Source organism: Chenopodium album, chromosome 8, assembly GCF_948465745.1.
Source record: "Chenopodium album chromosome 8, dcCheAlbu1.1, whole genome shotgun sequence".
In the NCBI taxonomy this organism is placed as follows: domain Eukaryota; kingdom Viridiplantae; phylum Streptophyta; class Magnoliopsida; order Caryophyllales; family Amaranthaceae; genus Chenopodium; species Chenopodium album.
In genome coordinates this window covers 45233496-45259047 of record NC_137841.1, presented here as the reverse complement: position 1 = coordinate 45259047, position 25552 = coordinate 45233496, and the positions used below count along the sequence as shown (strand labels likewise).

Sequence of the window (25552 nt, the reverse complement as noted above, 5' to 3'; positions counted from 1 at the left end):
GTCCTTTCATCATCCACGAGCAGGTTGGACTAGGCGCGTTCCTCCTTGCAGATCAAGAAGGTCAGGTCTTAAGAAACAGTTTCAATGCTGATGTGTTAAAGAAATATTTTGTTTAAATAGCCTGAAACATAGCTGTTTCAAGTTGATAAATCTCTATTCAGTCCATGATGTGTTAATTAAGGCATTTGAGCCATTTTTGTTCAATGAAATACAAGCCTCTACGTGAGGAGTATGTTGCGTAAATTTGTTTAATATAGTATGCCCAAACATAATATACTATTATGCAGAAATCAAACAAGAATAATAATAAAGTGTTAGAGGCAAGAAGCACTCTAGCGCAAAATGACAAAGTGAAAGCATCCCTCCTTAAAACCTCTCTTCACCTGCAAAAAGAAAAACAGGGCACCACCTTGGGGACGCCTGAGGGGGGGCCTGACACGTTCAGCTTGAGCAGGGGAGGAGAGAGGAAGAGAAGAAGATGAGCTGCATGGGCAACACTAAGGTTCTCTTAGTCCCATCCAGCCCATCTCTTCGAGGGGGGGAGAGGAAAGGAGAAGACAGTCAAGCAGTAAGCCCTTACAAAAAGAAGTAAGCAGGCAGTAAACAAGCTGAATGACATAAATAAGTCGCAGCATAAACAAGCTGAACGACATAAATATGTCGCAGCATAAACAAGCTGAATGACATAAATAAGTCGCAGCATAAACAAGCTGAACGACATAAATAAGTCGCAACATAAATAAGCTGAATTACATAAATAAGTCGCAGCATAAACAAGCTGAACGACATAAATAAGTCGCAACATAAATAAGCTGAATGACATAAATAGGTCACAGCATAAACAAGCCGAACGACATAAACAAGTCGCAGCATAAATAAGCTGAATGACGCAAATAAGTCACTACAAAGCAAGCTGGTGAAACACACGAAATAAACAAAAAGTTGATCGACTCAAACAAGTCTCAGCAATGAGAAGTCGAATAACCCTAAATCAAATATGTCCACCAACACGCAGATGAAGCCTTTGGTCAAAGCCAAGTGATGTACACAACGCGCAAACACTTGAAGCAGATAAAGCAGGAAGGACGAAGTGTAACAAAGTCCCTACTGAAGCACAGCAGAGCGCAAAAGAAACAGAAATGCACTAGGCAGCTAAATTAAAAAGACAGGAAGGCCCAACCTACGAGGCCCCACCAAATGTAATAAAGAGCAAACATGCAGACAATGAAATAAATAGCAAGAAAAGCAGCAAGAGGAGATCATAAGGAGCATACATTATAAGGCTGAACCCCTTCCCACCAAGGCAGAGTAAACATCCAGCAGGTCAGTCACAGAACAAATAAAATTGAGCCCTCATCCACCAGGACAAGGAAACACTCAGCGGGTAAAGTTAGAAGATCACAAATTCAAGTTAAGCTGAACACACCCAGCAACGAAAGAAAAAGTATTCTAAAATTACATAGAGGAACATAATCTTTGGCAGCTATACGCTCCAAAGATAGTAACAAAAACTACCTAGTTACAACAGATCTGGGTGAGGGAAACTCAGAGGAACCACTGGAGTAGGAAGGTGACAGCCGCCATAACCTTTATTGATCATCAGTCAGAGACTCCACTCCAGTAGCTGCAGCAACGTCAGGGCAGAGAGGCACCTCCAAGTTCAGCACAGCGTGGTTGGGGATCTTACAGCCAGCCAGCAGCGCGAGGGTGATCAGCGGGAAGATCGAACAAACCAGCCTCACCGGTAGCTTCAACCTTAACCCAGAAGGCATTAAAGCGAGCCTGTCGCTCTTCACCCTCACCATACAAGCTCCTAACGCATCGAGCCGCAGCTTCCCATCCTCCATCATGGCGGTCAGCCAGGAGCTTAGCGAAAGCAGGAGAGAGCGCAAAAGACTTGAGAGCCTCTCTCTTAGCAGCCTCCAGCGCAACAGCATGCGCAGCCTGTAAATCTGCCACCTCCGCCTCTAACGTCTTCACCCTGGCCTGAGAAGTCCCCAACTGCTCCTCGCAGTCCTTCAGCTTGGTCTGAGTGAGCTGAAAATCTCCCAATTGGAGCTGCAAGGCATCCGCCTTCTCCCTCAGCGGAGTCACCTCATTGGCCATAGCATCTCTCTCAGCTTGAGCCTGCTGAACCTCCAAAGTCTTTTGGGAAAGAGTTATACCCTGGTTCTGATAATCCTTCTCCACCGACAGCAAGGCATTGGGCAAATCCCTCACAGACATAACAAGCTGCAAGAAAAGCAGAAAAGAAGAGTCAGCAAAAGTGGGAGTTAACAAAAGAAGTTAACAAAACAAAAAAAATTAATAATAAAAATAAATTATAATAATAGATAAAACAAGACAGCACCAACAAAACAAGCAAAGAAAAGCTGAAACGAAAAAAAGAAAAGCCAAAAGCAGAGGCTAACCTTCTGTAAATCATGGCAAGCGGTAGCTGCTGGAAGGCTGACTAAGCTGCGCGTAGAATCCGTAGGGAGACGAACCCCCTGAGTCAGGCGGTATCCTAGAGTACCACCCTTCTGAGGGTCGTCTACAAATAAAGACTCATCAGCCCTCACATTCATCAAAGGCCGAAAGGGGGCGTTCTCAGCTCCAGAAGGACAAAGTATTGGGCGAAGATGAATGTCAATAGGGACCTCAGCAAACTCAATGGCCCCAGTAGGGCGAAAAGTCCCTCCAGCAGAGAGTGAGGACGCAGAAAGAGGATTCTCAAAGGCATCACCCAAGAACTGATGAACGTAGCGGTTAAGCTCATTGGAGTTCTGAGTGTCTCCTCCACCAGCGTTCCCACCTGCAAATCCGGTGTTGGAAGACGTGGAAGCAAGAGGGTCTGGGCCAGGAGAAGTGCGAGCCTTTTTCGCCTCTTGCTCATCCCTAGCGGGGACAGAAGACACAGGATCGTCCTCCAGGTCAATCACTGGACGATCCTACTGAAGAGAGCCCGTAGCTCGGGAGAGCGCACCCCGGGTAGCGCTTCGGAGCCGCCCCCTCAACCCGTAGGGCTGCGGCGAAAACCTTGGAAGCTCTAGAACAGATTCATCAGGGAGCTGAAAATAAGTAGCTGCAATAGAAGGAACGGAAGTGCCCTTTGCAGCAGCAGTATCATCAGTAGGAGTAGGAAAGAGCAGAACATGCTCAGCAGAGGAAACGGGTTTTTCACCCGCAGCAGTGGTCTCAATCCCCACAGAAGGAAACTGGAGAACACTATAAGAAAAATCATCGGCATTAGCCTTTGGTTCTTCAGAAGCTTGTTCACGTGGCCTTTTGGCAGCAGAAGTCGGAGGTGCCACCCGGCCGGAAGCCGCGGCAGACTGTTTCTCAGGGGAAGCAGCAGGCGCCACTAACGCCTCAGAATCTGAAGCCACCTTTTGAGGAGCAGGACGAGCATCATGCCTACTCCCAACAGTAGTAGACGAAGGCTCAGGCTCAGCGCGGCTGGACCCATCACGCTCGCTAGTAGCCACGGTGCCAACAACAGTCTGCAGCTGAGTAGGAGCCAAACGCACCTCGCCCTTCATGGAACCCGCAAACACCTCCAGCGTATCAAAGAGCTGAGGAGGGTTCTTAGGAGTGGCAGTCAGAGGGTCCTTTCAATTATCGGCCAGCTCGAGCATGCGTTTGTCCAACTTGTCATAGCCTAAAAACGCAAAATGACAAAAAGTAATAAAAAAAAAGAAAGAAAGAAAGAAGAAAAGGCAGAAAACAGAAAAAAGGCAGAAGACAGAAAAATCTTACCAGACTCATGTGTACGACACAAACGCATAGCAGATAGCTGCTCATTACCCACGATGTAAATAGAATTGGGCAGCCAGACCTTGGGAAACTTGGAGTCACCTGTCCCCGCTTCCTGTAGAGCTTCAAAAGCTTCTGTCTCACGAGCATGTTCAGAGGGAGAGACTGTGACTCCAGCCATGTTTGTGCGAATCTCTCTGATATTACGCTAAGCAGCAAAATTAGAAGGCACCCTCACCCAGAAGAACTTGCCAGTCCAGTCCCTGAAACGCCCAAGTTTTGGGTAGGACAAGACTCTACTCTCTTTGGGAGCGACATAGTACCACCCTGACTCATTCCTAGAGGCTGATCTTTTCAGGCTCATGAGAGACATGAACAAATGCAGAGACTCAGGGTACCTTCGAAACCTCAAAAACCACAGTAGATAAATCAAAGTATGAAGGGAGGCAAGGTACACCAGAGATATGCAGATGTTAAAAGCACGTAGTAGCTTCTCTAAGGTGGGGTCCAAGGGGAACCTCAAGCCCAAGTCCAGCTGCGAAGCAAACACAGCAATATGACCTACAGGAGGGGCTGATAACTTTGCACCATTAGCAGGCAGAACCAGCTTGTATCCCTCCCCAAAACCGTAAAACTTCTGCCCAACAACAGCCAGGCCCAGTCCCTCATCGTCCTTACGCCAACTGGAGTCTAGCACGCGGTTCTTAGGCCCATAACACTTGTGATCAAGGAAGAATTCAGTCCTGCCCTCCTCTACGGGCTCAGCAACATAAGTAGGCTGACAGTCGAAGTATGAGCGGTCACCAGGAGACTCAGCCATCCTACTTGATTGAATTGTTGGGGAAGGAGAAGGTGATGGAGTCCTAGTACTCCCACCGCGCACTACATAATGATCAAACTGATGCATGTCAGCCATGTCATCAAGCCAAGCAAAACTATTTAAAGGCTGAACATGGGGAATGGGGCTAACAAGAGACACATTAGGCGGATTGGCCTTAACAGCATCAGCCAGCATTTTATGGCGCATTGCGCGCAACCTCAGGCGAGTAAGATGGGATAAGGGAACCCCATCTAGCGTAAGCACTCGCTCACAGTAAGGATCAAAGAAATCAGGAAGGGGTATACGCTGGAAAGCGCGAAATGCACTACCTTCAGCGGGACGACTACTGCCTGATCCAGACGCAGCAGTAGGAGTCGCAGCAGTACCCATTCCGTTCGCAGCGGGGGGAAGATCAGGAGGCATAATAGTTTGTAAAGGAGTAGGAGAAATAGGAGAAGTGCGCGCAGGACGCTCACCTGAAAAAGAAGATCGGGAGGAGGAAGAATCTGATCTTGTGGCCGTTTGAGGCTCACTCATATTCTGACTATCAGAGGCGTCAGACATTATGAAATCTACAAAGGAATACAGGCCCGCAAAGGAAGGAAAAAGCAATGGGGCACGAGAAAATCAAAGAATCGGTGTAGAAACAATGAAGGAATAAGTAGAAAAAAGCCAAGAATGCAAATACAACATCAAAAGAGAAGAAATGGGAATAGCGACAATTGGGAGGAATGAAAAGGCACAATCTTGCGAAGAAAAAGTAAAAAGAAGCAAAATTGAGAAAATACAAACAACAAAAGGTACAAAGTAAGTACCTTTAAGGAAAAAGTTGCAGAAGCAACAGAGTACAACAACAATGGTGGAGATAAAAGCCCAAGCAAGACAAACGAATCTGCAATTAAGAAGAACAAAGAAAGAAAAAGTTGACAAAAGAGCAAGAATTAAAGAAGAGAAAGCAAGTAAAGCGAAAGTCAGGACAAAAATAAAGACAAAGAAGTAAGAACTTACCAATAGAGGATCAGAGACGCTTGACAGAGGAAGAGAAAAGAGCGAAAATTTCAAAATGCCTAAGTAACGAAGAGGGAAGATGAAAAATTGGAGGCGTAAAAGAAATAAGTGAAAAAGGGGGGACAGGGAAATTAATATGGAGTAAATGGGCAGTTAGACACAAGGCAAGGCCAAACCGCCATGTCACTTTAATAAAATCAAACTGATAGCCCGGATTGCCAACACGTGTCCCACTCATGCAAATGCGATTCCCGCCTAAAAAAAAAATTAAAAAATTATAATCATAATAATAAAATAAAATTTTTTAAGAAGAGAAAACTTCAGCGGGAGTGATCGAAAATCCTCTCTACAAGCTCTTTATTTCTCAGACTTCAACGGGAGTGATCGAAAATCCTCTCTACAAGCTCTTTATTTCTCAGACTTCAGCGGGAGTGATCGAAAATCCTCTCTCCAAGCTCGTCATTTCTCAGACTCCAGCGGGAGTGATCGAAATTCCTCTCTGCAAGCTAGTCATTTCTCAGACTTCAGCGGGAGTGATAAAAAATCCTCTCTGCAAGCTCGTCATTTCTCAGACTTCGGCGGGAGTGATCGAAAATCCCCTCTACAAGCTCGTCATTTCTCATACTTCAGCGGGAGTGATCGAAATTCCTCTCTGCGAGCTAGTCACTTCTTATGTTTGGAACCAATGTCACCATACAAGCAATAGGGCAACGGACTCAGCAATAGCAATGACCTGACCTCCCAAGTCTCCAGGGCGCCTCAACACCTTAGAGACTTGAGGGGCTAGGAGTGTGCAGGTTATTTCAGTCAGACGACCCATTGAGTCAGGGCCGATAAGGCTACACGCTCAGAACAGCTGGCATGGAAGAACCTCACGCGATCTCTTGAGGGGCTACTTGTAGGGGATAGCTCCTGCTGAGCTATTCCTTCCAGCTGGGCTCAGTTGAGAAGAACATTCTTACAGTCAAAGAGTCGGCATGAGTGACCTCATACCACCTCTTGAGGGGCTAGTTGTATAGGATAGCTCCCGCTGAACTATCGCCCAGCCCCTAGGGTGCGCACTCACCGCTGAATAAGCGACTAAAGGAGGGCTCGTCAGCCCGGCAGAGTCAGCCCGCACGGCTGATCAGGCTAAGCTCTCCACAAAGGAGATAGTACGCCTTTAAATAGAGGGTAAAGTACAACGGAAAAGAGGTTAGACACTCAAGTTATTACACTTTCTATATCTCTTTAAGTACACTTTCTCTCTCTAAACACTCTCTAACTTAAGCTTCGGAGGGGGGTTCCTCGAGCAACCCCCTAGGGCAGTTTACGTGTGCTATCGTGTATAGGTTGCTGACAGGACCCAGCTTATCCAGCAGAACCCTTGGATCCATACCTGGAACAATAATAATAATAGAAATAATAATAATAATAATAATAATAATAATAATAATAATAATAATAATAATAATAATAATAATAATAATAATAATAATAATAATAATAATAATAATAATAATAATAATAATAATAATAATAATAATAATAATAATAATAATAATAATAATAGCAACAACAATAAAAATAATAATAATTAATCACAATAAGATCAAGATTTGGTGACTACAGTTTACTTATTTTTTCGCTTGTCTTAATCTTGGAAAAATTAGAAAATAACACCCACAAATTTTCATGATTTTGATTATAATGACAAGGGGAAAATATTAGGTCGTAGACTAATCCTCCCTAAGCCAAACAAATTTAATAATCACTTAACAAACCTAAATACAAGTATAGAGGCAAGTCAAGGGTTGAACCACTAGGATCAGTTATGTTTAAGTTCTCTTAATTAATGCCTAATAAGCTAGGTCAAAGTCTAAAGATAAAAGGTAAACACTAACCAACTACCAAAACGAAGAACAAAACAAATAAAGCACTAGGTCTAAGGAGAGTGTTCCCATCGTAGGGGATCTTTCTCCTTAGATGCCCATGGCCCTTTAAAATCGCAAGACTTTACACTTATTAGGGTGTATTAGGATTTGAATTCCTGAATGTTTGAGAGACCTTAAATTAGAAATGATACTCTCATCACGCTTTTTTGTAAAAAACAAGTAGGAGTCGCCAATGATGAGTTTTAGGAAAACTCATAAATCTCGTTCATGCCTTTCTCCAAAGTAGAGTTCAAGGGATAATTAGCACGAATCGTAAATTTACTCATGCCCAAATTGGTCTACATGTACCATAAATGAGTTTGTGAGAGAGGGTACTAAAACAACACTCCTTACAGGGATGAATCGCTATTCTAGCCCTAGTTACGACCTCTACTAGCTCTTCCTTTTTCACAATTTCATGACCAAACAATATATGCAACGTGATACCTAAAACTAAGTTAGTTGATTTTATTTACACGCATTGGTCACGTAGGAATTACATTGCAAAGTCGTTATTATTTATTTAATTCAAATTCGTGAGAAGAACAAAATAAACAAGATTCTCCTTGGCTTAAGTGATCACTCAATAATTAATTATTCAATTCTATTCTTATTTAACACAAGATACTATGTGGAATTGATTAATTAGAAATCCTTTTAAAGTGATCAAACAACACTAATTAATTAATTAAAGTTATTTTACACAATAAAAATAAAGGTGATTGATCTAAGAGCTCGGGAATTTACCACTTCACTTTGCTAGATCTTCGTTTATAAAACTTATTGACTTCTTCTTGATCGGGAACCTCCACCGTAGTGACAAATATTAAAGGGGGTGAGTGTTTAGGACAAGAGGGTTTGGTAGCACACAGGCGCACAAGATTTCTGCCAGCGTTTTAGGTTCAAATTTGTCTATTTGAGCCTCGTATTAAGCCCCTATTTATACGGAATGGGTACGATTAGGTTTTGAACATTCTGCCGCAGCAGGTGTCGCGTGCATCTAAATGGGTTGCGCTTGTATGACCAGTGTAAGTGGATTAGTAAGATTCGATTTCATATTTTCATAAAATTTTGAATCTTCCGCAAGCGCATCACTAGAAGTTGCGCTGGGTGACGCGCGCAATTGATCTGTGCCATTTATGGAACCTTTAGGCTATGTTTTCATTATATTTCTATGCTCCTTTGTAGTCGTTTATGTCGTTTTTTTAGAGAATAATGCTCGATTCGCTTGTTTTTGTGTTAGTTTAGAGAAATGCATGCTTTTAATGGCTTTCTTATCATTTTATTCATTTCTAGGCTATTTCTCTTGATTCTCCGTTTCTTTGTCTTGTTTTGTAGGTAAGTCGCGGGCTATATGCATGGGAATTGAAAATAGCACCCACTAGGATCAATATGCACTTTTCGGAATTGAATTTGAGTTTGAAACAAAGAAAAACGAAGGATTGCAAAGTATCAAGTAGGACCTTTGTGCATTGTTTTAGTCATATCTCAAGTTCTACAGATCGGATTAGGGTGATTCAAGTTGGGTTGGAAACTAGACTTGAAGAGATTTCCAACGATAGGTCGTACGCCTTAATACGGTTCTTAGATCAGAAGTTACAGCCTTTTGAAGTTGGCCCTGGAAAACTGCCGCGGGCGCGGGCTACAGTACCCGCGGGCGCGGGGTTGCTGCAGCTCCAAAACTGCCGTATTTGGGCAGTAAGCACCCGCGGTTATCCCGAGGGCTCCCCGAGGGCGCGGTCTTGGGCCGCGGGCGCGGCTATCGGGGTGTCCATTCCCCTCCGCGGGCGCGGGTTTCTAGGTCTTTTACGATTTTAAGCTTCTTTTCTCCTTTTGTTTACATAGTTTTTGGTTTTCTTTATTCTTCATTCATGTAATTCTTTAGTTTTAGAATAGTTTTCTCTCTCTTAGGTTGAGAGCTTCTCTCTCTAGATTAGGCTAGATTAGGAGTAGTTTTAGAGAGATAAAGTGAGGAATTTCATTGGTGATTGAGAGATTGAAGATGCAAGTGTGACAATTGTGTTGGAGATCTTCTTAATTATCAATGAGCATTTCTAAACTCTATCTCATTCAATTTCTTTGTTTAATTTGATGTTTGTTTGGTTTGATTTTGATATTTGATCTTTGATTAGAGTAATTGTTCTTGATATTTTGTTGATTCTTGTTCTCTATAGTTGATAGTTGATTTGATGATGTTGTTTGAGTAGTTGTTGGCTAGGAATTGGGTGAAACTTGTATGATTGATTAATTGTGATTAATTTTGGAATTGTGTTGATTAATTTTTGAGATTAAAGTGATTAGTGAAGGTTTGCATGTGTGTAATTCAATTTGGCCTTGAGAATTATGCTAGATTGCATTGCAATTGCTAATGACATGAACAATTGATTTAGGAATTGCAATTATCGATTGGTTTTTATTGTGATTCTCTTAGTTTGTTATTCATAGTGAACCCTAGCTTAACAATTAGGAGATAGCTCTTTGATTCCTATTGACTGCTCTTATCACTTAGTCCTCACAACCTTTGATTGGCATGCTCTTCCCAAGTTGTTGCAATTGACATGATTACTTGTTGATCCCCATTCCTAGTGTTTTACTTCCTTGGTTACTTGTTTTTTTAGGTGTTAGTATTCTCTCTTACCTTCGTCTTCGACCTAGCTTAGGCGCATAATTGAAAGTGCTTGAACATTACCGTTTCTTTGGGTTCGACCCTTGACTTGCCTCTATACCCGTATTAAGGTTTGTTAAGTATTTATAAATTTAGTTTGACCGAGGGCATATTAGATAACGACCTAGTTTTCCCCTCGTCAGCAACCTTTTAAGTTGTGTGCCCAAGAACAGCGCGACTCATTGAGATGCGTGCAAATTTATCTGCGGCACCATTAATTTTAACCTAGGCGCCTCTAAATTCGTCATTTTTAGGGTTTAAGCTCGGGCTTAAGCCTAGTTATGATCGGGCATAGTTGATTGGACCTTAATGCTTTTGTTTTTTGGTTAGGCTAGCTTATTTTTATGTTCTTGCAACTCAATCAGTTATCCATAAGTGTTCTTCACGGTAATCTAACACAAAGATGGTTTTATTTATCATCATTTCATTTCCTGTCGGGATAGGAGGCCAAAAGTAGATGTCTATAGTTAGCCCCTATTTTGGTCGATTCTAGAATAGACTAGGATCAAAGTAGTCAAGGAAATAGATCTGAGACTTTTCTACGAAGTTCTTAAAGAATAAAGAGTCTTTCAGAATTGTTTAAGAATGTAGAAACGGTCCTTGATTTGCTAAGTGCTTGAGACAAATAGCTATTAAGGTTAGAAAAGAGTAATTTCTAGTCTTAACGCGGTAAAGAATCTAGATTGATCCTTTGCAATTGCAGAACGCTTTTACAAGTAAAAGTTTTTTGGGTGATGTCATGTCATGAGAAGAAATCGGTTTTAAAAGGATTAAAGGGGATGATGTCCTCTCAATCTTGTCATCATTGGTCTAAAGTCCCTCGATATGTCATTGAAACTTTACCCTGATTTTAATAAGTTATAAAGATGATAAAAGAGTGTTTCGGCTTTCGCAGCCTGAATAAAGTTCTCAACAATTCGCTTGTCAAAACGCAATACTCGGTGTCCAAAAGATAGAAATACATGTCTCAGGACTGGAGGCATATATTCAAATCCAGTGAGAGAGAAGAAAATCAGCAACTCTCTCAGCAATTTTGTCCACAAGATGAGCACACGTGTCTCAGGACTAAGGGGTACCTACATAGATGCAACATCTCACGTCGCTCTTTATACAGGGGGTGGACGACACCCTAACTATCTGGTAAGACAGTAAGCTCACTAACTACCGTATTTGCTTCTGATCAAGAAGTGTCTGTTCTAGAATGGTTCAACGCGCCTGTAGACTCGTGAGCTAACGCCTAAAGTAAAGTAATTCTACCTTTTAACTACGAGAGGTAGATCCCGTTAAGCCGGGAAGAGGTGAAATTTTTTGCAACACCTACGCTATACATGTTTACGGTGTATGATAATGCTTTACAACTTTACGATGTATGATAACGCCTTCCTTTTTTTTGTGGACGTGATAAAGGAAGAAAAGAATGAACATTTATAAAGTCAGTACAGTAAAATGACAAACCTGTCCATGGGAGCTTTTACATAAAACACCACTACGGAACTTCTTAAGACACTCTCACGAAAAACGTCCAAAACGTATGCTTATGGAAGGCACAAAGCACGGTGTACATGCAGGATGATGCAAACAAATATAAAAGAAGAAAACAAACTATAAAATGCAAAGCAATTAAAAGAAATCTTGATAATTTGCGCGCCGTTACGTCTAACAACGAGCAAACACTGCTAAAAATTAATCAAATGGATCGAAATTCAAACACCGGTATTTTGAGTGACCAGTATCCGTGCGCAACTCAATGGGTCGCGCTGGCTAGGTGTGCGCATTGTTCCGAGGAGCGCGATTTTCATTTTACTCTTTCTCTCTCCTTCCTTCGCCATTTTCGAGCCTTTAGCTCTCTAAAAATCTTGGATTTTCTTATTGTTTGAAGCTAAAGAAAGTAAATTTCGTCCTCTATTCCCATATTCTATAACCCAATGTAAGTTTTTTTGCTAAAAATTGTTTCTTTTTGCTTAATTTGGATAATTTTCGAACTGTGAAATCCCAAATTTCGAATTTTGAGGTTTTTGATCCGGTTCCTTTTTCTTGAAATTGTTTGTTCCATGATGTTGTGCTATGTTTAAGAAGTATTTTGCAATAAATTTCATGAAAAATGGGTAAGTATTGAACCTTGCATGAGCATTTCTTCGTTCAAGTGTGTTCTTACACTTTTCCTTCGATTTTAGTTCGATTTGTGTTGTTTTGCTTTCTCATGTTGGTTATTGTAAGGAATATTTCAAGCCATCCCACACTTGAGCCCTACTGTGATCATACACTTAAGTATGGTGGCGTCCAAAGGGAAGGAAGCTAGAGTAAAAGAGTCGCCAACAAGTTTTAGGAACTTGTAAACCGTTCATAGGGAGAAGGTTACACCTCTTAACCATCCATGAGATCATCAACACCAATAGGTGTGGAACCATGACAGGTGTTCGGGGATGAAGGTACAAATCCAATCTAAAAGAGAAGAACTCTCCCTATAAAATAGGCCTCTACTTTATTCTTCTGTATTCATGTGCGCTTTCTGACTAATATGCAATCATTAGGTTTACCCTACACCTGTTTATCTATGTTGGTTGAATATTAATGCACAAAAAAATCTATTATTGGTGATCACTTGAATTATAATCATGTTAACCTAAACAAGATTATTAATTATCTTATTAAGCGTGATTACAAGTACAAATTCCCTTAAACATGCAAAAAAGGTGTGATCAAGCAATAACAATAATAATCATCAAGCAACATAATAATAATAATAACAATTATCATAAAAATAATTATAACAATTATAATAATAATCATGACAATAATCATAACAATCATGTTAAAGCATAATATTAACAGCAAGATCCTAAGCATGATACTAACAAGAATAATAACAAACCCTAGCATGTCACTAAACATTAAAGATTAAAGCTTTAACCCTAACATGATACTAACATGATATTAGGAAAGAAAATAGGAAGCATCGTAGAAATCATAATTGATATAAGAAACTTAAGTATTACCCTAAACATGATACTAGGAAGCAATAAAACATTAAAACATCCTAACATGATACTAGGAATCAATATAATAATCTAAGCATGAATTCTATATCAAAAGATCAATGAAACAATTAAAGTACTTATTTGATGCCTCGTACCTCTTTCTAATAACAAAATACACGCGTTAGTAACTTCAAGGAAATTAATAAACAAAACAATTAAATTAAATAATTGAAATAGAGATTTGGCACCAAACCCTCAGAAATATCAAACCTTTCACGTCTAGGGCGAAGGCATCTTCGAACTTGGCTAGGTGTGTCTAGTGCTAATGAGTGCGGAATTGTGTTTGTAGAATGTTAGGCTAGAAAAAAGGAGAGAGAATAAGCTTTAGCTTAGAGAGAGAAAAATTAGAGAATTCTGGTCATTAAAAATGGAGGTCCAAGGACTCTATTTATAAGAAAATAGTCCGAAATTGATATTAAAGAGTTAAAGTTCGAAAAGGAATAAAACAACATCCTGTCGCCAACGACGGAGCTCGCCGCCAGGCGACGAACTTGGCGCTAGGCACTGCACTGCAGCGCCAGGCAACAAACCTGTCGTCAGGCAATGCAAGAGATTTTCAACACGTTTTCCACACGAAATCCACTTCTCAATATAATTAAGTCGTAGAATTCGTGTTAGGGGTAATATCATATTTTCGTAAAAACATTTATTCTGTTCCAAGTAAAACTCTAAAACATAATTATCAATCCTAATTCCTTCTAGACAATTCTAGAAGATTATAATCAATCTTAATAGCTTTAGAAATGATAATTAATAATAGGCCCTCCTCTAAATCATTGGGCCGCATATAAGTACCAATCCGGTCCCAGTTAAGTATTTTGGCCATAACTTCCTCATTATTCATCAGAATTGGGCTTATAATATATCGTTGGAAAGATCTTTTCGAGCCCCATCCAACTACACCATTATTGGACATTTTTCATGGACCAAACTGAACTTGACTGACTATTTTAATAAAATAGAGCAGGTTTTCGAAAACAGAAAGAAAGATTTTTTTATAAAAACTAACCGCAACAATAGGCTTTTCACACTTTCACTTCATATAATTATGATTCGACGCTAAAAGTATTCATTTCTGTGTTTGGTTTTGGGGAGACATAAATTGGTGTCTACAGAAGCCCCCACTTTGACTGAGTTTGGAGAAACTTATGTTTCGAAAACAAAAGTCAAAGTAGCGATAGGGATGGAGAATGATTCAGAACGTTTGGCGATCCTAAATCATTCTTGTAACACCGATACTTACAAACTAGCGTTAGTTAAAATATATAAGAAAGTTAAGAAACGTGTATCTTGCACCGTCGAGCACACGTCTCTGAAGTAACAGATTTTGTTGCATTGTTGCGACGACTCCTCAAGCTAGGGGATATCGCTTGAAGACCGCTATCCTTGTAGTTGCTTGCAATTTCCGCTGTGATAGTATTTTGCAAGATAGGAAACACCATCGAAGATAACTCTGCTTGTAGTCATCCTCTGTCGTTTGTGACCGTCTTCTGCATCTTTGGGAACATGATCCAATATAACTCTGATTGTAGCCATCTCCAGTTGTTTGACAATCCTCCACATCTTAGGGAGCATCGTCGATGACCATTCTCCTTGTAACAATCCTCATTTTTGTTGTGATAATATTCCGAAGAAAATTATCGAACACCACTGCTTGTTGATCCTTAATGCTTCACTTGAATATTGTTGTTGATGCTTTGGGTGATGACAATCCTCTTTTCTTTAGGAACAGTTGTCAAAAACTTTTGTATGATGTATGACAATCTGTTATAGGGAAAGTTGTCAATTCCACGTAACAATCCATCCTTGGAAATGTTGCTACGATGAAGCGACAATCCGTATCTCGAAAATTTTGCAAAAATCCAATTTTTGGAAAAGTTGCCGATATTTCGTAACAATCCGTTATAAGAACCTTACTACAATCGACAATCCACATCTTGGAATGTAACTCTTGAAAGCAATCCACCTTGGAAATTTTCCAACGCTATGCGACAATCCTTTTAGGAAAATATTGCCACAATTGACAATCCGCGTCTTGGAACATTTGCAAAAAAGAGTTGATCGACAATCCACTTCGGGAAAATTTGCTACTTACTGAAATGAATGACAATCCACGATGAGGAGCCTTTGCCAAAATATTAAAATGAATAGAGACCTATGACAATCCTTTGGGAAATTTTGCCATAGGGAATTATGTGTATGACAATCAAATCTCGGAAAACTTGCCAGCGATGACAATCCGAACTTGGAAAAAATTGCCAAATAGAGTAGGACCATGACAATCCACGCTTGGAAACTTTGCCAGAGATGACAATCCAATCTTAGAAAATTTTTCATTTAAAAAGAATGCGCAACAATCCATATTTAGAAATATTGTTGGTTGGGATGACAATCTAATCTTGGGAAAATTGTCGTATAAGTGCTTGCTTTTGAATCGATGCCTTGGTGCTTGTAATGAGCCAATGCTTAGGCGCTTAAGCATAGTTAGACGATCGTCATCAGGTCAATCACTTACTGCGATTGTAATCGACCCGACTACTAATCATGTCGATTTGCTTATTGGGGCTAACTGGCGTACCAAGGAACCCAATCAATTAATATGACCGCCGTCAGGCCGATTGACAATCAAATATGATTGCAATTAAGCTTACTCTAGTTGATTTGCTAAGTTGTTTACGTCCTTTTGGTTCAAACTAGGGGTGCTTATCGAGCGAGTCGATCACGAGTTAGGGGGTGCTCGACTCGTGATCAAAAACAGAAGCTCGTGCTCGACTCGTGATTGTGACTCGTTAAGCTCGTTAAGTTGGTGCTCGACTCGTGATCGAAAACATTTTTTTTAGCTCGACTCGAGCTCGAAAATGCTCGTTACTCGTTAAGGTGCAATGGCTCGAATCAGCTCATTAACTCAAAACTCGATTGCTCGGGTCGTAACTCGCTAAGCTCGATAACTCAGCTCGTTTAAGTTATTTTTTTTTGTTTTTTTTATTATTATTGTAACTTAACTATTTAATATTGTCAAGATGTCAACTATTTTAGCACTGCTTATTTTTAAATATATAATTTTTTTAAAACTACCAAGTACCAAATAAAATCCAACAGCTGAAAAAAAAAAAAGAAAAAAATCCAACAAAAAAATGTATAACATTCTTACACAACAAACAATTAGAACATCAAACTACAATCATTCAAATTTATCACATAACCAAAGAAAATGAATACAGGGAATCTTTCTTGTCTCCAATTTGTCTTTGGTTGGAAATTCTTCCTTCAATCTTCTCCAATATCCTACAAAAAAATAATTTATTTCAAATACAAATTTTAAATAAACAATAAATAATAAACTTACATACAAGATGTCAAAAATTATATATTAAGACCAATACCTCATACTTAGGAAATCGGAAGAATGATTTCTTTTGGTTCTTCTTCTCCATTGTTATTCTAAAATCAAAATAATAGTATTCAGTTGAAATAATAGTAAAAAAAATTATAAAATATAAAAAGGTTTACATTCTTAAAAAATAACTATAAATTGTACTTACTTTGTTTTTTCTTTTCACTCCATGAAGGGCTCGACACCAATCTCCGGTACAAAGCAACATTTGCACGGTTTACGGGGTAAGTGAAGATCTATAAGGATCAATAACACGACTCCCTGCACTAAATGTAGCTTCCGATGCTACAGTAGTTATGGGAACCGCTAAGATATCAACGGCTATTCTAGAAAGCACACGATACTTCATTGATTTTTCTTTCCACCATTCCACGGGATCAAACTTTTCATTTCCATCAATCATTAAATATCCCTCCTCAAGATATTCATCAACTTCTGATTTCTTGAATGAAGTAGCAGCTTGTGTGCTTCTCACAGCTTGCAAAAGTTGATACAAAGCTGATTCACCTCTTCCAGCTTGTGTACTACTATTTCAAGCAATAGATTCACCACTTTGTTCCACATTAGGAGGGAAATACAAAGTAGCATACTCATCATAAAGTTCATGAAAAACTTCCCTAACCTTAACCAAATTATCACGAACTTCTTGTGGAGGAAACAATTTAGGAAATGTAAATTTCTACGGCTTGCATTTTCAAACGAGGATCCAACACGGATCCTATTGCCATTAGCAAATTACATTCACCCCAATACTTATCAAATCTTTCTTTCATGTTTGTTACCATGTCTCTAATAAAATCATCATGAGAGTTTGAAGACTCATCTAATAACACTTTAACCCTATAAACCTCACCAAGAAACAAATTGGATGTTGGATATTCTGACCCGGATATATTATTAGTAGCATCATTGAACACTTTTAAAAATTCAAGCAATTTCTCAATTTTCACCCAATCATCAACACTAGGACAATAAACATATTCTCTATCCTCCAAAGCAAGTCTAAAAAATACCTCTTTGAATTTGATGGCACAAGCAAGCATTTCATAAGTTGAGTTCCATCTTGTCTTACATTCGAGAACCAATCTTCTATGTGGGAAGTTGAATTGTTGAACAAGCTCGGTAAACTTTTGTAACCGTTGCTCACTACCACGAAGATAGTCAACAGTGTCATGAATATTCTTGACAACTGTTTTCACTTTCTTTAATCCATGTTGAACCATAATGTTCAAAATGTGAGCACAACAACGAACATGAAACAATTTGCCTCCATAAATTAACCTCTTAGTCGATGAAAACGTATCCTTTAATATCTCTATGCAAGAGTCATTTGCCGTTGCATTGTCCATGGAAATTGTGAAAATCTAAGAAAGGATACAAATATAACAATTAGAATCATGTATTAAAAAAACTAACATAAATTTAATACATAATTAAAGAGTGAAACACTTACTTTATTTTCAATTTCCCACTCCTTTAAACACTTTAAGATACAATTTGCTATGTCTCTACCATTTCGAGGAGGGGGAATATGAACAAAGCTTATTATTCGCTTTTGAAGTTTCCAATGACGATCAACAAAGTGAGCAGTAATAACCATGTACTCAATTCTTTAGGGCCTTGAACTCCACAAATCAGTAGTCAAAGAAATCCTATCAATACTCTTTAACAACTCTTTTAGCTTTTTTTTTCCACATCATAAGTTTTAAACGCATCATTTCTAATAGTATGACGAGACACATTTTTCCATTTTGGAATTCCTCTTTTCAACATCAAATTAAAACCTTCCTCCTCAACAACTGAAAAAGGTTTTTCATGCATGACAATCCAATATGAAATACCATCCCTCATCTTTAGCATGTCAAATTTACCATCATGTAATGCACTAACAAAAGTAGAATTTGGTGTTCCGGTACTAGAATCAGATGGTAAAAAATTCAGTTTTGATTATTTCCGCAAATTACGCTGTCTTGTTGCACATTTTTTTAAGTGACGACTATAATGAGTAGTACTACCAGACTTAAGAACTTTAAGTTTTTCAAGACAATGTGTACATTTTACAAACCATTGTTGATTAATTAATATAGGTTCGGTAAGTTCTTTCCAAACCTCAGATTGTCGTGCTCTCTTAAAAGGGCCAGTAGGAGGAACCGGATCCCGAATAGTTTCATTAGTGTTTGTTGGTGCGGGAATTTCCTCAACATCATCTTCCTCATCTTCGGCATCCTCCATTTCATCATTGAGATTGACATAAAATTCTTCAACAATTGGCCTACTAACAGGGTCCATAGAAGATGTAGGAGTAGAGTCTTTGTCAGCATTACTTGACAAATCTGCATGAATATAAAGTAGAATGAACAATATGGTTCATATAAATTTCATTATCACTAATTAAGTAATGTAAAATATACAACTATCAATTGAGAATATAGGACAGAAAATAATAAATAAATAGAACATACATTTTGTGACTATGTTCTGATCGAAATTAATGTATATATGGTATTTGGTCAAGTGTAAGATAGTTTAAGGTTATAAACTTGAAATGGTAAACATATTTATAAATTATACTTGTATGAGATATACCTTTTAGTTAGATCAAACCGGCATTTACATGATTCATATAATACGTTTGCCCATTTATATGTGCGATAGCAATGCTCATGTAAGATTATCATAGGTTTGTAAGATGTGGATTTTCAGAGTGCACCATTGATTATAACATACTTTATCATAATGAAATTAAAAATCAACAAAAGATATTAATGACATTAGTGAAAGTGGTGGACTGGTTTTGATTTCATAATAAGCAAACACTAAAAATGCCCAAATTAATTGGATAAACGGATTTAATCACTAAAAACTTTGGCAAAAAATCCCCCAAATTAATCATGTAAATTCTCAAGAACATAAAAAATAGTCCAACTATATGAATAAATTTTATCAATATCTAACAAAACTACAAGAACAACTACAGATCTACAAGAAAAGAGAGTAATAAAACAAACCTGCCATATATTAAAAGCTTTTTCTTTGTCAAAATTGCCTTTAAATTAATGTTGATCTCTTCTTCCTTCCTCAATAATTCATATCCTCTGCGAGCTTTACTTCAGATTTGAGAAAAAATTAGAAGGGTGAGTGCAGTGTAGTAGCGGCTAGAAGAGGACTAGGGTTTTTGTTTTCTTTGGAATGGCTGAAAGAGTAGCTAGTGGTTAGTGGAAGTTAGAAAGTTTAGATTTCTTACGGAGGTTTATTATTATTATTATTTTTTCATTTTTTTGTTTAATGGAAAGGTGAATATTACTCCTTTTTTTTTTCTTTTTTTTAAATTTTTATTGTATACATATATATTTGTAAAAATTGTTTATGGGACTTTTTTTTTTATAAATTTTTAAAAAATATTTTAATTTTAAAATATTATCGAGCTGCTCGCAAGCTTATCGAGTCGAGCAAGACCTTGCTCGACTCGTGCTCGTTAAGGTTTCGAGTCGAGTCGAGTTCGAGTCGAGTCAACTCGAGTCGAGTTTTGACCTAGCGTTGACCGAGTCGATCTCGAGTTGCTCGCGAGGTGCTCAACTCGATTAGCACCTCTAGTTCAAACCATTTGTAAAGCTTACCCCTCCGTCTGTGACTTAGTGTACCTGCATTTACATTTTGGACTATAGGACTTTGCTCATGTAATTAGGGTTGACCAAAGACTTAGCTTTGCTTGACTCATTGACTTGACATGACTCGAAGTGTAAACTTGGTTTAATGATGACTCACTTCGTGTGACTCGTGTGTGCATAGTGTTGACTCATGAAGCTCGATATCTACATGACTCGAAATGCAGAAAAACAAAAATTTCGTCATTTTTGTGGAGGGTATCGACTTTCTTCCAAAAAAGAAAGACGCAAAAAAGAAAGAAGCAAAGTTTTTTAAGGTGCATGTTGAATGCGCTTAATCCGTTAACGTTGTCTCTCACAATACAAGGATTGTAACGTCTTAGACTATCCTAATTGACTTGATAATGAATGTATTTAGGTGACTTAGGGGCGGAGGCTAAGTACTTCATACTTTGTGATGCAATGATGATTGGTGTTGATACGACAAGGCATGCTTCAGTGTTAAGATTTCATGACAAAGGGTTCCTAAGGGAAGTATATTTGGTCATGTATTTGTGATGTGTGTGATAGTGACACTAAAGTTAGGCCACAAAGGCTAACGGTGGAAAAGTATTTTAAGAAGAGTCAAAAGATAGTGACTCTTAGGCTAGGTAAGCTAATAATGTAGGGATCAAGCCCCCAAGTCTTGCTCTAAGTAGATAGGGATGAGCATAGGGGATCCCTTGATATGATCATGGTGTGAGTGTTTAAATGTGAATATGAATGCACTTAATTATGGTCGCACCTCATTGTGAGGCTGTCTACATATTCGTTAGGAATCAGGCCGAACGTAGCTCTAGTCGAACCTCGCACAAGTATGTGTAGACCTCAAAGAGGTATTTCAAGGGTTGTAACGTGGTTAAGCTAAAGGTTGAAGAAGAAGGGGATAAAAGGCTCAAGACCCATATAAGCCCCCAAGGTGTGCAACTTTGCTTTTAAATATTTTGTATTTTTATGCTTGAGGTTTCTCACTTTTGAACTCTCTTTTATTTACATTTTAGCTTTTGCGTTTTTCATATTTGAATCTTTTTCTATAAGTGTGGGCAATCCCAATCATGTGGTCTATCACTCACTTGGCATTCATGTTTCTCAGGCACGGTACCAAGCACTCGACAAGAGACACAATCTGAGATGTGTTCATATCAAAGATATTTTCATATAAGAGACATTGGAACACTTGCCCTTTTGTATACTTTATTTATTTATTTGTTTCTTTTTTTTTTATCTTTTGAAATCACTCAAGCTTTTTAAAATTGCATAAGTTGCACATTGTCCCATCCTAAGGTTAGGTAGATGTGTGTTAAAGAAAGAAAGGTCTATCGTTAGACGAGGCTCAAAGTGGTTTATCAAGAAAGGATTGCATATTTGAAAGGGTGAAAGTTATAACATGGCTACAAGAGATGCCTCCAATCATGAGTATACCTTGTGCGTAGTTTGGCATTTTTTTTTTGTGCAATGCAATGATCATATGCAAGGAAATAAATGCTCATTTTATTAAAAGGGAAAAAGAAAAAAACCTACAAAATAATATCTAAGGAAAATAAAAGGATTCCTATCCTAGACTTATTGGGGAAAGGAAGAATAAAAAAAAAGAAATAGAAAAAGAGGTCATGAAATCTTTTCGTTGAAGCTCGCCTCTTATCTTGTGCTTATCATCACCCGGTCTTCTTGCTAGCTAGAGACAATGGGATTTTGTTTGCTTATATGAGATCTTGAATGAGATTTTGGAATCTGTAGCATTCATCGATGGTATGACTGTTTCCTTGATGGTACTTGCAATAAGAGTTGGGATTCCATCTCGAAGATCGATTTTCTAGCGTTGGATCTTCAGTTGGGCCAATAGGTTTGATTAATCCTCGATCATAGAGACTATCAAAAGCAACATAATAGATCATTCCAATGGGTGTGAACTCTCTTTTGGGTTTCCTTTTAGATCCTTGATTATCTATGGCTAAGACACCGTTATGGTCAAAGGTACTAACATTGTTGGTAGAGTGGGCGTTTTTGGAAGAAGAAGGAATGTTGTTCTTCTTTCCTTTCCATCCATTGTTGTTACTATTATTAGTAGCTTTTTGCTTTGCGAGGTCATCTTCGATTTCAATACCGATGACATAGACGGCCTTGAAAGTATTCAAATTATGTTGATATTTCAAATGTTTCGAATACTTCTCTTGGAGATTCTTGATAAACATCCTTATAGATTCTCTTTCAGTGGGCACCTCAATCATCTTAGCGGAAGTATCCCTCCACTTATTAAAGAAAGAAGTAAAGCCTTCTTTCTCTTTTTATCTTAAGATCTCAAGTTGTCTATTATCGGTTTTGACTTGAATATTACATTTATATATATCAATGAAAGTGTTTACAATGGCATCCCAAGTTGAGGTTTTCTCTTTGTCAAGGGAAAAGAACCATTGTTGACAAACGGTTTCAAGAGATAAAGAAAACAAGGAATGAAAGACTTTCATATCAATCCCCTAAATGTTAATTATGGTTTCAAAATCTCTTAAGTGGTAAAAAGGATTATCTGTTGTCTTGAACCTAGGGATGTCGTTGGCATTGAATTTCTGCGGAAGAAGCTCCTTGTCCACCGAGACCCCTTGCGAGCTAATGCTTTGGAATCTATAGTTATTGGATATTTTTCTCAAGCTTTCTTGCATGAGCTGCATTTGTTGTTGTTTCACAGGGTCATTGATTTGAAGGGTTAAAGTCTTCAATACCTCAGTCATGTTAGCCATTTGCTTCTTAAGCTCATTGACTTCTTTTTGACTTGCCATTATCTTCTTAGCTTTTCTCTTTTGACCAATCGGTTTATAAAAAATTTGTACTTGAATAAAGTTGTTGTCCTTGATTAATCGCCCTTCTCTCCTTGACCAAGTAATGTGGAAAGGGAAATTAGGGATAAGCTTTTTATTATTTATTTTGACTCAAGCTCTATTCAACATGGAAGAGAATGTGGAGGAGAATGGGAATAGATTGGACCCCTAACTCAAATGACGGAAAACGACTCATGCATGAACCTAAGACATGGTCATGGTGATATATACAAAGTGCGTACTAAGACTAGTGAGTGTAGGTGACATGCTTTGACTCTGGTGTATGACCATGGAACTAAGTTGTTAGACTCAATTAAGGACTAAATATGACTACTGCTATTAACAAACTGATCAAACTGATTAATAAACTGTTTAATTAGACTCGTCGTGATGACTCGAGTAATAAAATGGACTGTCGCCAAAGCAAAAGAACTGTCGCCGCACACAGAAGTAAAGTGCCAGACGATAGGTTCGTTGCCAGGCGTTGCATAGCAGTGTTTGACGCCACATCCCAAACCTCTGTGCCATTGCTGGAACATTAATATGGGACTGTTTCTAGAATTTTTACTTTAAAGGGACATGCTTATAGCTGTACTAAGTCAGTTTGATTGATTTATTAGACTTTAATTACTCAAATTAAGCAAAGTCCTTTAGTCATTAATTAGTTTATTTAGACTTAATCACAAGTCAAACAAACGGTTAGTGTAAACACACATAGGTTACGCACAAGCAAAGAATGCACAAGTAGTCAAGTAGTCACAATATGATGCAATGAGTTTGCAACCTAACCATGGCTCTTGTTTTCTAAAGTTCAAGGATATGGGTTTGTCAAAGAGGGTCCATGGTTATGAGTCCAGATGCATCGTGCGAAAGCCTTACCTTTGGAAAGTTTGGCGCGTATGGATGGGACCCCGCAAGTTAAACTTGCTTCCACGGTTTGGTGGATTCACAAACTCGGATGTACCCGTCGTTGCTAGGAGCATTCGATTGGCTAGATGAAGCGTGAACCCCTAGAGGGTTATGGACATATGTAGAACACATATGGATTTCAGAATAGAGAGAAAAACTCAATTAGAAAGTAGAATAGAGCCAACAGTGCTAGAACCAGTAAAAAAAAAGAAGTAGTGTTCTGGCTCGGTATTGTAAGAACACGGCCCGAGACAACAGAGTCTGTCTCAAGAAAATAACTCTGTTGCCAGACGACAAGGTTGTTGCCAAGCGACGAGGCCATTTCTCAGGCAACGAACTCTGTTTTCTCAGCGCTAGTTCCTACATGCCTTAGCAGCTTTATGTGTTCTTAGAATTTTCCAGTTTCCGCGGTATTATTTCGATTCTAGTTGTGAAAGATATTTCTCAAATTTCCTAAGTTTAAAAATCCTATGTTTTTTACTCATTTCGGATGGTCTTTCCAATGAGGACCTTTTTTATGCATATGTCAATAATGTCAATCAAAATTACGCACATCAAATACTTAGTTTTTTTTCGAGTCTCATCCACTCATTCTAAATCATTGCCAAATTAAATTTTAGGAATTAAAATGGAAATCCTCCCCAGCGGAGTAGCCAAAAAATATTTCAAGCCATCCCACACTTGAGATCCACTGTGATCATAGACTTAAGTATGGTGGTGTCCAAAGGGAAGGAATCTAGAGCAAAAGAGTCGCCAACAAGTTTTAGGAACTTGTAAACCGTTCATAGGGTGAAGGTTACACCCCTTAACGATCCTTGATATCGTCAACTCCGTGTGGAACCATGAAAGGTGTTCGGGGATGAAGGTACAAATCCAATATAAAAGAGAAAGAACTCGCCCTATAAAATAGGCCTCTTCTTTATTCTTCTCGTATTCATGTGCGCTTTCTACCTAACATGCAATCATTAGGTTTACCCTACACCTGTTTATCTATGTTGGTTGAATATTAATGCACAAACAAATCTATAATTGGCGATCACTTGAATTATAATCATGTTAACCTAAACAAGATTATTAATTATCTTATTAAGCATGATTACAAGTACAAATTCCCTTAAATATGCAAAAAAGATGTGATAAATCAATAACAATAATAATCATCAAGCAACATAATAATAACAATAACAATTATCATAATTATAACAATTATAAAAATAATCATGACAACAATCATAACAATTATGTTAAAGCATAATATTAATAGCAAGATCCTAGGCATGATACTAACAAGATTAATAACAAACCCTAGCATGTCACTAAACATTAAACATTAAATCTTTAACCCTAACATGATACTAACATGATATTACGAAAGAAAATAGGAAGCATCGTATAAATCATAGTTGATATAAGAAACTTAATTATTACCCTAAACATGATACTAGGAGGCAATAAAACATCCTAACATGATACTAGGAATAAAAATAATAATCTAAGCATGAATTCTATATCAAAAGATCAATGAAACAATTAAAGTACTTACTTCGATGCCTCGTACCTCTTTCTAATAACAAAATACGCGCGTTAGTAAATTCAAGGAAAATAATAAACAA

The 25552-nt window shown here is 38.3% G+C and overlaps 1 protein-coding gene and 1 long non-coding RNA gene across 2 annotated transcripts; both read right to left on the bottom strand.

Moving 5' to 3' along the window:
• Nucleotides 1–16207: 16207 nt before the first annotated feature.
• On the bottom strand, nucleotides 16208–17913 carry LOC145556081 (uncharacterized). The gene is made up of 2 exons (XR_014091728.1): nucleotides 16563–17913; nucleotides 16208–16464 (listed from the first exon to the last, which is right to left on the bottom strand). It is a non-coding gene; the product is annotated as an uncharacterized LOC145556081 (long non-coding RNA).
• Nucleotides 17914–17938: 25 nt separating this feature from the next.
• On the bottom strand, nucleotides 17939–19695 carry LOC145556080 (uncharacterized). The gene is made up of 2 exons (XM_081617746.1): nucleotides 19582–19695; nucleotides 17939–18906 (listed from the first exon to the last, which is right to left on the bottom strand). The coding sequence occupies exons 1-2, from the start codon at nucleotides 19586–19588 to the stop codon at nucleotides 18521–18523; spliced, it is 393 nt and encodes a 130-aa protein (XP_081473872.1). The 5' UTR covers nucleotides 19589–19695; the 3' UTR covers nucleotides 17939–18520.
• Nucleotides 19696–25552: the final 5857 nt, after the last annotated feature.